Here is a 14,934-nt window from a genome sequence, read left to right on the forward strand (position 1 = left end):
TTGTAACAAGCGGTTTTTTGTTCACTATAGACAATCCAACAACCTTTCAAGAGCAGAATGCTACGCATCAGAAATATCAGTTCTTACTTTCTAGATTTCCATAGATTAATTAACCACTCGTGATGAGACAAGCAGGGTCGTGCAGTACATTTAATTTAATGATGTATTGAGGTAATTTCATCTGAATGAATGAAATATCCAAAATACACTGCATGTATTTTGCTTTGCGCAAAACGTTTGCCTATGTAACCTAGCCCTCCCACTGCCTTAGCGTGGGCCATGGCTAGAAGGGCTACAGTTTATGTCAAATTGACGTCTACAGTTGCATTTTTGTTCATTTTAGCTAACCCTAATAATTTTCCTAAACTTAATTATCCTAGCCTGCAGCGTAAATTCTCTTAACCTGCAACTAAAAGTCAATTCTGGTCAATTCTGACATAAAATGTATCCCTTCTAGTCAAAACTCTTCACATTTCGGTCCTATTCACCGTTGGTATGGAGACACTAAACAGGCAGCAGAGAGAAATGGCAATGTGAAGATTGCGCAGGTGCGACCCTGCAAACTGGAGAACGCACCACATCCGATGAGGTGAGTGAATTAGACCTATACCCTAGAAATCGCTGTATGACAAACAGTCCCCCCACCGCATAAGCAGAGAACTTGCGAAATGTATTCCTGGGAAAATGTTATGCGCAGTCGTGCAATCACTTTGATCATTGTGGCGTCACAGTCAGTGCAGTCGATGCAGGTGTATTTAGAAGCGTGGGTGTCTTGTAAACGAACAGCAAAATCACGAATACGGAAGTGTTGGTATGAGAAAGAGGTAGTCTATTTTTGTGTTTGCCTGGTCAATGGCAATGTTATTTTTTGTCATTGAGGATTTTTGGTCAGTCCCTTAGCTAAAGTATCCTCCTGTTGTGTTGTTCTGTGAATGTCACAGATATCCTATAGCTAAGCTATTTAGAACGAGGCCAGTGCTCCACTGTCTGAAGAAGGTAGCAAGTTAGGTGTAACACTGCCCTGTCCAGGGTGTAAGAAACGTGACAGGTGTAGCCAAGCTGTCTCTGCTCAGCTATTTGATCCACTTTATAGTTCACTGCATCTAATAACAACCCACAGCACTAACAGGACACACAGTGCATGCTACAATAAACGGTCTAGCATTAGGATAAACGGTGAATGTAAACATTTGCACAGATATGACATGTGCTTGTAATCATGCATTGGATATTATAGTTATCCTTAATTGAAACCTCACAATAACTTGTGAATAATTTTTACAGTTACTATGGTGAACTGATCAAGCCAAACAGCAACAACTTAAAAGAAGAGCACAGCTAGAGACATGATATAGGGAGTAGAGATCAGGGGTCCCTTGGCCAGTGAAGGCCAGTGTCTCTATGGAGGCCCCCAAGCCCCCAAAGTGTGTCCAGCCGGGGCAGAGTGAGGAGGGAGATCGGGGAGCTGATGGAAGCCCAACACCGTGCATTGACAGTGGTGAGGGAAGCCAGCTGTAATCATCTGTCAGCCAAAGACAAGGAACGAATGTATATACACTACCGTTCAAAAGTTTGGGGTCACTTAGAAATGTCCTTGTTTTTTAAAGAAAAGCACATTTGTCCATTTAAAATAACATAACATTGATCAGAAGTACAGTGTAGACATTGTAATGTTGTATATGACCATTGTAGCTGGAAACGGCAAATTTAAAAAAGAAGGAATATCTACATAGGCGTACAGAGGCCCATTATCAGCAACCATCACTCCTGTGTTCCAATGGCACGTTGTGTTAGCTAATCCAAGTTTATCATTTTAAAAGGCTAATTGATCATTAGAAAACCCTTTTGCAATTATGTTAGTACAGATGAAAACTGTTTTTCTGATTAAAGAGGCAATAAAACTGGCCTTCTTTAGAATGGTTGTGTGTCTGGAGCATCAGCATTTCTAGGTTCAATTACAGGCTCAAAATGGCATTTTCTTTGCAACTCTGCCTGGAAGGCCAGCAATCACCTCTTCACTGTTGATGTTGAGACTGGTGTTTTGCTGGTACTATTTAATGAAGCTGCCAGTTGAGGACCTGTGAGGCGTCTGTTTCTCAAACTAGACACTCTGATGTACTTGTCCTCTTGCTCAGTTGTGCACCGGGGCCTCCCACTCCTCTTTCTATTCTGGTTAGTGTCAGTTTGCGTTGTTCTGTGAAACGAGTAGTACACAGCGTTGTACGAGATCTTCAGTTTCTTGGCAATTTCTCACATGGAATAGCCTTCATTTCTCAGAACAAGAATAGACTGACGAGTTTCAGGAGGCTATTTGTTTCTGGCCATTTTGAGCCTGTAATTGAACCCACAAATGCTGATGCTCCAGATACTCAACTAGTTTAAAGAAGGCCAGTTTAATTGCTTATTTAACCAGAAATCAGTTTTCAGCTGTGCTAACATAATTGCAAAAGTGTTTTCTAATGATCAATTAGCCTTTTAAAATGATAAACTTGGATTAGCTAACACAAACATGCCATTGGAACACAGGAGTGATGGTCGCTGATAATGGGCCTCTGTACGCCTATGTAGATATTCCAGAAAAAACAAGCGGTTTACAGCTACAATAGTCATTTACAACATTAGCAATGTCTACACTGTATTTCTGATCAATTTGATGTTATTTTAATGGACAAAAAAATAGCTTTTCTTTCAAAAACAAGGGCATTTTTAAGTGACCCCAAACTTTTGAACGGTAGTGTATGAAGAGTGTTGAATAAGTCATGAGGTCCCACGTTAAATGTTAGATTATCAAATGTTTGAATACAGAGGCCAGGCATTAAAATGCAGTGTGTTTGCTCTTTCGATGCTGGGCAGAAGAAGTCAAGGTATAGGCTTCAATTACACTCCCAAGGGTTTGTGAACTTCATGGCATATTTATCTGCATTAGGCCTACATGGGGATGTAATGATGTTCTTATGTTTTTCCCCTTAAATGCGTCTAGTATGTCATGTTACTTACTTGTTAGTAGATTCTGCTAACTGTTCAACGTCATTGTCACAGCAACGTGTATTGGTGTGACTGAATACAGAACATTGCTCACCTTTGCTAGAACACTGTATTACTATATGTACCCCAAACCCCATGTAGATGGATGTAGTTGTGTTTTCGCTCCTCATATTCAGAACCTCTAGGAGAGAGAGACCCCAGTAAAGACCAGCAGAGCAAAGCCCTATGCCAACAACACACTCAAATGTTCCTGAACCTCACCACAGAGAAGGGCCTACAGCAAATACCATGTAAGCAAAACCTTCAGACACTTAACACTGACTAACCAGTCATACTAAACATGGACTTGGCTTTGGTACCACTTATAACAGTACCATCAACTAACAGTAGATGAGAATACAGTTTGACTTGAATGCGTAGCTTATAAAGTGGTTATTACCACCGCTGTATCTGAGCTGTGTGTTTATGTATGTGTGTATATCAGCACCACCAGGTGAGGGAAGAGTGAGGCGCAGCTTGCTCAACCTGCCCATCATCAACCCAGAGAGGCTGCGGACAGCAAAAGTACTGGTCGACAAAGCTGTAAAGGTAAGAATCTAAAATAGGACAACCCTCTATATATGTTATACTTAAGGTCATGTAGATACTATTTTATATATATCTCTCTCTGTGTGTCTTTTTCTCTCAGATGCGTATGGTGTTCTCCATACAGGGTCCATACCCTGTGGTTCGGGCTGCCCTGAAGGCGAGGGGTTGGGTAGAGCGCCGCCTGCCTCGGCCAAACCAGCACTGGAGCCGGTGCCGTGGAGATGATGGGAATGATGCTGATGACAGTGATGATGACAATGGTGAGACAGGAAGGCCACTGCAAATCTTGTAGTAATTGATTCTAACTATCATTGACCATTAACCTAAATCCTAGATTGTAATCTCCCTCTATGCTCTGCTTAGACAGCCCAGACGACAGAGAGGAAGACCCAGATGACATGTATGACCTAATGGTAATAGAACGGAAGTGTGTGTGTGTGTGTGTGGTGGGGGGGGGGGGCACAGTTTTTATGTCTTTCCCCTGCCCATCTATCTTACAGTCTCGCATGGTGAGGAACGAAACGTCATATTTCTATTGGACGACGCGTAGAGAGACAGTGGACAACCGCTCATTGCGAAAGGAACAGATGACCAATCACTATGCCAAAGCAGGCACCTTCACCACCAAGGTTTGATGGCTTTCACATGGGAGACCCTGAAATTAACGAACTCTACCTTTTCACAGTCTTTGATCATTTTTATACTCACCACAGGCTATGCCTGTCTTCTCTCTCATTTCTGTCTCAGGTTGGGTTGTGTGTGAACCTAAGGAACCTGCGTTGGTTTGATGCTGCAGACCTTGACTCCTTCTTCCCACGCTGCTATAGGCTGGGGGCAGAGGATGAGAAACATGCCTTTATCGGTCAGAATCCTCACCAGTCTCTTTCCGCACCACGCGTTCTGATCTGCCTATTTCCTCCCCCCCTCTATCGGAATGCCTCACTTCTATAGTCTTAGGGGGATTTACAGTACTGCCTCTCCTTCCCTTTCATTTTCCATACTTTTAGGTGTGGGGGGGCAACCTTCCTGTGGCAACCTCTATCTGACTTGCTTTATTTCTCCCTCTCTGTCTCTCTCTATAGAGGACTACAGGAGGACAGCATGCACCAGCCTTATACAGTGTGTTGTGGAGAGGATTCGGGGTGAGCGAGGTGAGGGAGAGGGAGGTGGCACAGCTGGATCAACTCACCAATCATGTCAAAGTAAGGTATTCCTCACAAAAAGAGGCATACCCCCTCAATCCCCCCAATTTAGGTCAAACAGAGCTACAGGCTTCATTGTCTTGTCCAATCCCTTAGGTCAGAAAAAAGCATGCAAGCGTCGAGCCATGTCATTGGTGGCCTCCAGAATGATTGACAGTGCACTAAAAGTTTGCCAGGACTTCCTGGACAGCTTGGAACACAATGACATAGACATTGCCTTGGAAACACCACCATCCCTAACAGAACAAGAGTGGCTGGAGTTCATCCACAATTACTACCTGGTTGTCCAGTGAGTACTCCATATAGTATGATCATTTTGTGTCTCTGTCATGTCAGTACACGCATCTCTTTGTCAGTGTATCTCAGTGGCACTTTTCACTCTCTCCCTCTCTCTCAGTGATGGTGTAGAGATAGAGGAGACTTTTCACTATTTGAACAGCTGTCAGGCTATGTTGCGGAAGCTTCGTGATGTCAATCCACAGCTAGACACAGATGGCATCCACAACATCTGGATAGTCAAACCTGGGGCCAAGTCCCGGGGCAGAGGTGAGTTCCAAGAGGGGGAAAAAGAGACAAGTGTAGTAGTAATTTATTTAACTCTATCCTCATGCTGTATTTACCTATAATATTTATTTAATGCTGCTTATAGTGTAGGCTTACACTAACTTTGTTTTTGTGTCTCTTCCATGTCCCTCCACCTGTGTAGGCATCATGTGTGCCAAGCGGCTGGATGACATCCTGAGGCTGGTGGACAGTGACCCAGCCCTGATCAAGGACAGTAAGTGGGTGGTGCAGAAGTACCTGGAGCGCCCCCTGCTGGTCCACGGTACCAAGTTCGACCTCCGCCAGTGGTTCCTGGTGACTGACTGGAACCCTCTCACTGTCTGGTTTTATAAGAAGTGCTACCTACGCTTCTCCACCCAGCCATACTCAGTTGAGACACTAGACAGGTAAGGGGGACATTTTTACCCTGTTGTTATTGGCATTTTACCATGTTGATTCCACATTTCACCTTGTTGCTAATTTCCTATGGTCTTATCTCTCTTGTTCCCCTCTATATCCCCCTTCTTCCAGTTCTATCCACCTGTGTAACAACTCCATACAGAAGCACTTTCAGCCCTCCCAGCAGCGTCACCCAGAGGTGCCTGAGGACAACATGTGGTCATGTGACCAGTTCCGGGCCTTCCTGTCTGGACAGGGCCGAGCAGCACAGTGGTGGTCTGTGGTGGTCCCAGGGATGAAGAAGGCTGTGGTCCACGCCCTGCAGACTGCCCAAGACCTGGTGGAGTCACGCCGAGGGAGCTTTGAACTCTACGGAGCCGACTTCATGCTAGGTGTGAATGATGTCAGTGGCATCAGTATTTGTTGTTAATGGCAGTGAAGTTCAAGTTTTATTGTCACATCCACAAGTACAGTGAAATGCTTAACTTGCAAGCTCTACCCAAAAGTGCAGTAATCAATTAATATCAAAATAGTATAACTTATTTAAAAAATACAAAATAAAAATAAAATTGTATTTATTTATATATATATATATATATATATATATACACGGTGCCTTCGGAAAGTATTCATACCCATTGACTTATTCCACATTTTGTTGTGTTACAGCCTGAATTCTAAATGGATTAAATATTTTTTTTAAATCTCACCCATCTACTCATAATACCCCATAATGGCAGTGACAACATGTTTTTCAAAATGTTAGCAAATTTATTGAAAATTAAATACAAAAAAAGATCTAATTTACATAAGTATTCACACCCCTGAGTCAATACTTTATAGAAGAACCTTACAGCTGTGAGTCTCTCTGGGTAAGTCTCTAAGAGCATTCCACACATTGTGCAACATTTCCCCATTATTCTTTTAAGAATTCTTTAAGCTCTGGCAAATTGGTTGTTGATCATTATTAAACAACCATTTTCAGGTATTGTCATAGATTTAAGTCAAAACTGTAACTGTGACCACTCAGGAACATTCACGGTCTTCTAGGTAAGCAACTCCAGTGTAGATTTGGCCTTGTGTTTTAGATAATTGTCCTGCTGAAAGGTGAATTAATTTCCCAGTGTCTGGTGGAAAGCAGACTGAACCTGGTTTTCCACTAGGATTTTACCTGTGCTTTATCTCCATTCCGTTTCTTTTTTATCATGAAAAATACCCCAGTCCTTAACGATTACAAGCATACCCATCATGCAGCCACCCCTATGCTTGAAAATATGGAGAGTGGTACTCAGTAATGTGTTGTATTGGATTTGCCTCAAACATACAGTGCATTCTGAAAGTATTCAGACCCCTTTACTTTTTCCACATTTTGTTACGTTACAGCCTCTAAAATGGATGAAAGTTTTTTTTCCCCCTCAAACTTCACACAATTACCCATAATGACAAAGCAAAAATGAGTTTAGACATTTTTGTTCATTTATTTAAAATAAAAACTGATTTACATACACCTGAGCCAAATACATTTAAACTAAAGTGGTGATCCTAACTTAGTTTTTCACAATTCCTGACATTTAATCCTATTCAAAATTCCCTGTTTTAGGTCAGTTAGGATCACCACTTTATTTTAAGAATGTGAAATGTCAGAATAATAGTAGAATGATTTATTTCAGCTTTTATTTCTTTCATCACATTCTCAGTGGATTAGAAGTATACATACACTCAATTAGTATTTGGTAGCATTGCCTAGGTCAAACGTTTCGGGCATCCTTCCACAAGCTTCCCACATTAAGTTGGGTGAATTTTGGCCCATTCCTTCTGACAGCTGGTGTAACTGAGTCAGGTTTATAGGCCTCCTTGCTCGCACACAATTTTTCAGTTCTGCCCACACATTTTCTATAGGATTGAGGTCAGGGCTTTGTGTTGGACACTCCAATACCTTGACTTTGTTGTCCTTAAGCCATTTTTCCACAAATGTGGAAGTGTGCTTGGGGTCATTGTCCATTTGGAAGACCCATTTGCGACCAAGCTTTAACTTCCTGACTGATGTCTCATCAGACCAGAGGACATTTCCCCCCCCAAAATACGATCTTTGTCCCCATGTGCAGTTTCAAACCGTAGTCTGACTTTTTTATGGCGGTGTTGGCGCAGTGACTTCTTCCTTGCTGAGCGGCCTTTCAGGTTATGTCGATATAGGACTCGTTTTACTGTGGATATAGATACTTTTGTACCGGTTTCCTCCAGTATCTTCACAGGGTCTTTTGCTGTTGTTCTGATTGATTTGCACTTTTCTCACCAAAGTGCGTTCATCTCTAGGAGACAGAATGCGTCTCCTTCCTGAGCGGTATGACTGCTGCATGGTCCCATGGTGTTTATACTTGCATACTATTGTTTGTGCAGATGAACGTGGTACCTTCAAGCAAGGAGGCACAGAGTTTGAAGGTAGGCCTTGAAATACATCCACAGGTACACCTCCAAAACTACTCAAAGTAGACTAGTTTTTAACAGGACATGTGTGGAGTGGTCAAAAAACAAGTTAATGACTCCAACCTAAGTGTTTGTAAACTTCTGACTTCAACTGTAAGTATTCAGACCGTTTACTCATTACTTAGTTGAAGCACCTTTGTCAGCGATTACAGCCTGAAATGTTCTTGGGTATGGCACTACAAGCTTGACAAACCTGTATTTGGGGAGTTTATTCCATTCTTCTCGGCAGATCCTCTCAAGCTCTGTCAGGTTGGACGGGGAACATTGCTGCACAACTATTTTCAGATCTCTCCAGAGATTTCGAATTGGGTTCAAGTCCGGGCTCTGGCTGGGCCACTCAAGGACATCCAGAGTCTTTTCCCGAAGCCACTCCTGTGTTGTCCCCAGTCTGAGGTCCTGAGCGCTCCGGAGCAGGTTTTCATCAAGGATCTCTGTACTTTGCTCCGTTCATCTTTCTCTCAATCCTGACTTGTCTCCCAGTCCCTGCCACTGAAAAACATCCCCACAGTATGATGCTGCCACCTCCATGCTTCACCGATGGGATGGTGCCAGGTTTCCTCCAGACGTGACGCTTGGCATTCATGCCAAAGAGTTCAATCTTGGTTTCATCAGACCAGAGAATCTTGTTTCTCATGGTCAGAGTCCTTTAGGTGCCTTCTGGCCAGCTCCAAGCAGGCTGTCATGTGCTTTTTACTGAGGAGTGGCATCCGTCTGGAAACTCCCCCATAAAGGCCTGACTGGTGGGGTGCTTCCGCAGATATGTGCCTCGACACAATCCTGTCTCAAAGCTCTACGGACAATTCCTTCAACCTCATGGCTTGATTTTGCTCTGACATGCACTGCCAACTGTGGGACCTTATATAGACAGGTGTGTGCCTTTCCAAATAATGTCCATTCAATTGAATTTACCACAGATGGACTCCAAGTTGTAGAAACATCTCAAGGATGATCAACGGAAACAGCAAAAATGTCAAAAAAACTATTCCCTTTGTCATTATGGGGTATTGTGTGTAGATTGATGAGTAAAAATATATATTTTAACAATTTTAGAATAATGCTGTAATGTAACACATTGTGGAAAAAGTCAAGGAGTCTGAATACTTTCCGAATGCACTGTACCACTTTGAATTCAGGACAAAAAGTGAATTGCCTTGCCAATTATTTTTGCAGTATTACTTTAGTGTCTTGTTGCAAACATGATTCATGTTTCTCTTCACTCTGTGGTTACTCCACAATAGTAACCTAATTGACAATGTTGTTGATCCATTCTCAGTTTTCTCCTATCACAGTCATTAAACTCTGTAACTGTTTTAAAGTCACCATTGGCCTCATGGTGAAATCCCTGAGCGATTTCCTTCCTCTCCGGCAACTGAGTTAGGAAGGACGCCTGTATCTTTGTAGTGACTGGGTGTGTTGATACACCATACAACGTGTTCAATTTATAACTTCACCATGCTCAATGTTGTTTTTGTTTTTTACCCATCTAACAATAGGTGCCCTTCTTTGTGAGGCATTGGAAAAACAAACTAAAACACAAACAAAGGGGTTGAATACTTATTGGCTGAAGTTATTTCAGCTTTTCAATTTGAATGAATTTGTTTGAAAAAAAAATCATTCCAATTTGACATTATGGGGTATTGTGTAAGCCAGTGACAAAAAAAATCACAATTTAATCCATTTTAAATTCAGGCTGTAACACAATAAAATGTGGAAATGTCAAGGGGTGTGAATACTTTCCAAAGGTAAAGAAAACAAAGATAAGAGAGGAAGCTAAATACAGGGTCAGTGCCAATACCACATTTACAATGTACAGGGATACTTGAGTATTTGAGGTAGATATGTATGTCTTAAGACATTTCAGCTTTTCATTTTCTAATTGAGTCATAAATATTCAGCCTCTTTATTATGGCAAGCCTAAATAAGTTCAGTACAAATTTGCTTAACAAGTCACATAAGTTGCAATGTACTCACTCTGTGTGCAATAATGGTGTTTAACATTGATTGTTGAATGACTACCTCCTCTCTGTAGCCCACACATACAATTATCTGTAAGGTCCCTCTGTCAAGCAGTGAATTTCAAACACAGATTCAAACAAAGACCAGAGAGGTTTTCCAATGCTTCGCAAAGAAGAACACCTATTGGTAGATGGGTAAAAAAAAAAAGATCCCTTTTTAAGCATAGAGAAGTTTTTAATTCCACTTTGGATGGTGTATCAGTACACCCAGTCACTACAAAGATACAAGCGTCTTTCCTAACTCAGTTGCCGGAGAGGAAGGAAATTGCTCAGGGATTTCACCATGAGGCCAATGGTGACTTTAAAACAGTTACAGAGTTGGATCAACAACATTGTAGTTACTCCACATTACTAAACTAAATGACAGAGTGAAAAGAAGGAAGCCTGAACAGAATAACAAATATTCTAAAACATGCATCCTGTTTGCAACATGGCACTAAAGTAATACTGCAACAAATGTGGCAATGCAAAGTGTTGGGGCAAGTCCAATACAACACGTTACTGAGTACCACTCTCCATATTTTCAAGCATAGTGGTGGCGGCATCATGTTATGGTTATGCTTGTAATCGTTAATTTTTCAGAATAAAAAATGAATGGGATGGTGAGGGGCACTGGCAAAATCCTAGAGGAAAACCAAGTTCAGTCTGCTTTCCACCAGACACTGGGAGATGAATTCATCTTTCAGCAGGACAATAACTTAAAGCACAAATCTACACAGGAGTTGCTTACAAAGAAGACAATGAATGTTCCTGAGTGGATGAGTTAATCTGCTTGAAAATCTTTAGTTATTCATTAAAAAAATATTTTTACAAAAACAAATTTTTCTTCCACTTTGTCAGAGTATTTTGTTGTTGACAAAAAAAAAGACAAATTAATCACGCTTTGTAACAATAAAATGAAGAAATCCAAGGGGTCTGAATACTTTTGCAAGGCACTGTACATGTAAACAGGAGTAATAGTGACCAGTAGCAGGATAAATAGGTAGATACTAATATGGTGGGACATCTTCTGTTCCAAAGGTCGTGACCTGAGGCCATGGCTGATAGAGATCAATGCCAGCCCCACCATGGCCCCCTCTACAGCAGTGACAACACGCCTGTGTGCAGCCGTGCAGGAGGACACTCTACGGGTGGTCCTGGACCGTCGGTTGGACCGAGGGGCACACACTGGGGGCTTTCAGCTTATATACAAACAGGTGAGGTGTGTTTGTGTATGCCTTCAAGTTAGGAAAGGGAAGTTTAATGTACCCCTGAATAAGAGATTGTACAGATGTCATCTCTCTGTCTCTGTCTATAGGCAGCAGTGGAGGTGCCTCAGTATGTAGGGGTCAACCTGCTTGTTGAGGGCTCCCAGATCAGACGGCCCCGCCCTCCTCCTCAAAAAGCCTCCAAACCCTCTAAGGGTCGTACCAACCAACCAGCGCCCAGACGCCCTCCTCAAAGCCAGGAGTACGAGGCTGTGGCAGAGAAACCCAAGCTGGCCCCCTCTAAGAAGGGTCTGAAGTCTGAGGTACGACACCTTACCTTCTCTGGCTTCAGAGTCCAGACCCCACTTTCTACTGAGAGGCCCCTGGCCGGGGAGCCCTGGAGGCTGCAGCGTCTGGGCCTGGTTGACTCCCTCCAGCTGCCCCCCAGGGCCCAGTCCCGCTCTATGGACTGCTGGCGGAGACCCCAGGTTATTGTGCCCTGGTCAGGGCGAGCACGCCCCTTTGCTACCCCTGATATCTACAAAGGCCCTGTCCTTCCCTTGGAGGTCATCAGCCTTCAAGACCCAGACAGGGAGCCCAGTGCCCTGCTTGTGCCCACTCCTCTGGTCCAACATGCTGAGTTCAGGTTCCAGAAGTTTTTCAGGCAACAGAACCTCCATCGTAGGGTGATCAGGACCACATGTGTAGGGAGAGGAACTCACAAGAGCTCGTGACATGGATCGGTTATTGAACCATTCACTGACTGCTGCCTGATTTTGAAAGCTGTCTTTTTGCACTCAGCCATTGTAGGCCTACCTCATCATAATAAAGTCAGTATTGTATCCACTTAGATTTTCAGTCTTGGTATGTTATTCCCTTTATACTGATTTATTTAGATAACTGTGTGCTGTAGTCTTTTTGTCCAACTTGGCAACCTGGTCTCAGAGCATTTTGTATTATTCTGTACTGAAATCTGAGATGGTTATCATATTGTATGCATAATATATCTCAGATTATTACCAATCCCAAAAGGTATGACTACAAACAGCCAGAAAAGGCTATTCTCCTTGATGTTATCCTCACAAATAATCCTGATAGGTATCAGTCTGGTGTTTTTTTTTATGACCTTATTGATCACTGTTTTACAGCCTGTGTACATAATGGCTGCTCATTTAAATGACCTGTCCTGATTTGTCATAATGCTTTTTTAAAAACTTTAATGAGCAAGCCTTCCTTCATGAACTGGCCTCTGTAAAATGGTATAGAATCAGCTTGATCCCCTCTGTCGAAGAGGCTCAGACCGTCTATTTTTTATATTTTCAGTGGTATTAACAAACATAAAGGGTATGGGTATTAGCACCCATAAAGAAAATGAGAATTAAAAACAGGTTCAGTCCCTGGTTCGACCGTGATCTTGCAGAGTTACTCCACCTCAAGAATTGCATTTGAAGAAAGGCTCAGCACACGCATACTCATGCTGACTGGCTCTCGTTCAGGCAAATGAGAAATAAGTGCACTCAGGCTATCCGGAAGGCCATAGTTAGTTACTTTAAGGAGCGGTTCTCTCTCTGTGGGTCTAACCCCAAAAAGTTCTGGAAAACGGTTAAAGACCTGGAGAATAAAACCTCACAGCTGCCCATGTCCCTTAATGTTGATGATGTGGTTGTTACTGACAAGAAGCACTTGGCTGAGCTCTTTAATCACCACTTCATTAAGTCAGGATTCCTATTTGACCCAGCCATGCCTCCTTGCCCTTCCAACATTTCCTCATCTTCCACCCCTTCTCATGCGACTTTCCCCGATGCTTTTCCCTCTTTTTCCCCTGCCCCGCTACAAAGTTTCTCCCTGCAGGCAGTCACTGAGTCCGAGGTGCTAAAGGATCTCCTGAAACTTGACAAAAAAAAAAAATCTGGGACAGATGGTTTAGACCCTTTCTTCTTTAAGGTTGCTGCCCCTATCATCGCCAAGCCTATCCCCAACCTTTTTAACCTGTCTCTCCTCTCTGGGGAGGTTCCCATTGCTTGGAAGGCAGCCACGGTTCATCCTTTTATTTGAAGGGGGAGATCAAGCTGAACCTGACTGTTATAGGCATGTGTTGGAAAAACAATCTGGATGTCACTGAAACCTTAAAGGTCTTAAATGATGTCACCATTGCCCTTGATTCTAAGCAATGTTGTGATGCTATTTTTATTGACTTTGCCAAAGCTATTGATATGTAGACCATTACATTCTTGTGAGCCGGCTAATTTGGCCTGGTTTGCTAACTACCTCAAAGAGTGCAGTGTATAAAGTCAGAAAATCTGCTGTCTCAGCTACTGCCTGTCACCAAGGGAGTACCTCAAGGCTCGATCCTAGGCCCCACACTCTTCTCAATTTACATCAACAACATAGCTCAAGCAGTAGGAAGCTCTCTCAACCATTTATATGCAGATGATAGTCTTTTATACTCAGCTGGCCCCTCCCTGGATGTTGTGTTAATGCTCTACAACAAATATTTCTTAGTGTTCAAAAAGCTTTCTCTACCCTTAACCTTGTTCTGAACACCTCCAAATAAAGGGCATGTGGTTTGGTAAGAAGAATGCCCCTCTCCCCACAGGTGTGATTACTAACTCTGAGGGTTTAGAGCTTGACCTCATACAAGTACTTGTGAGTATGGCTAGACGGTGCACTGTCCTTCTCTTAGCACATATCAAAGCTGCAGGATGAAGTTAAATCTAGACTTGGTTTTCTCTATCGTACTCACTCCTCTTTCACCCCAGCTGCCAAACTAACCCTGATTCAGGTAACCATCCTACCCATCCATGCTAGATTACGGAGACATCATTTATAGATCAGCAGGTAAGGGTGCTCTCAAGCGGCTAGATGTTCTTTACCATTCGGCCGTCAGATTTGCCACCAATGCTCCTTATAGGACACATCACTGCACTCTATACTCCTCTGTAAACTGGTCATCTCTGTATATCCGTTGCAAGACCCACTGGTTGATGCTTATTTATAAAACTCTCTTTGCCCTCTTTCTCCCCTGAGATACCGACTGCAGCCCTCATCCTCCACATACAACACCCATTCTGCCAGTTACATTCTATTAACCTCGCTTTACAGCGAAAACAATACAAGCGTTTGTGTAAGTTTATCGATATACTAACAAAACATTATGTACACCTAGCGGCAGGTAACTTGGTCACGAAAATCAGAAAAGCAATCAAATTAATCGTTTACCTTTGATGGGCTTTGGATGTTTTCACTCACGGGACTCCCAGTTAGACAGCAAATATTCCTTTTGTTCCATAAAGATATTTTTTTATCCAAATACCTCAGTTTGATGCGTTATGCCTAGGAATCCACCGGAAATAGCGGTCACGACAACGCAGACAAAAATGACAAATTATATCGATAATATCGACAGAAACATGGCAAACGTTTTTTATAATCAATCCTCAAGGTGTTTTTCAAATATCTATTCGATAATACACTGCTCAAAAAAATAAAGGGAACACTAAAATAACACATCCTAGATCTGAATGAATGAAA

General features: G+C 42.5%; 1 protein-coding gene across 6 annotated transcripts; it reads left to right on the forward strand.

The window, feature by feature from the left end:
* The first annotated feature begins 445 nt into the window (after positions 1 to 445).
* On the forward strand, positions 446 to 12,253 carry LOC109897401 (tubulin monoglycylase TTLL3). Of its 6 annotated transcripts, none has more exons than XM_031802265.1 (15): positions 447 to 589; positions 1,285 to 1,498; positions 3,162 to 3,275; positions 3,470 to 3,573; positions 3,674 to 3,833; positions 3,937 to 3,986; positions 4,074 to 4,202; positions 4,321 to 4,435; positions 4,656 to 4,724; positions 4,872 to 5,064; positions 5,173 to 5,321; positions 5,482 to 5,725; positions 5,850 to 6,109; positions 11,237 to 11,412; positions 11,514 to 12,253. In XM_031802265.1, exons 2-15 carry the CDS (start codon positions 1,402 to 1,404, stop codon positions 12,135 to 12,137), a joined length of 2,484 nt encoding a protein of 827 aa, XP_031658125.1. In that variant the 5' UTR covers positions 447 to 589; positions 1,285 to 1,401; the 3' UTR covers positions 12,138 to 12,253. The 6 variants fall into 6 exon arrangements, with proteins under 6 accessions (XP_031658060.1, XP_031658125.1, XP_031658167.1 ...); XM_020491901.2 differs by having other exon boundaries at positions 451 to 589; positions 4,656 to 4,775; XM_031802200.1 differs by having other exon boundaries at positions 446 to 589; positions 3,937 to 4,202; positions 4,656 to 4,775.
* Positions 12,254 to 14,934: the final 2,681 nt, after the last annotated feature.

The sequence above is a fragment of the Oncorhynchus kisutch genome, linkage group LG1 (genome assembly GCF_002021735.2).
Source record: "Oncorhynchus kisutch isolate 150728-3 linkage group LG1, Okis_V2, whole genome shotgun sequence".
NCBI lineage: Eukaryota > Metazoa > Chordata > Actinopteri > Salmoniformes > Salmonidae > Oncorhynchus > Oncorhynchus kisutch.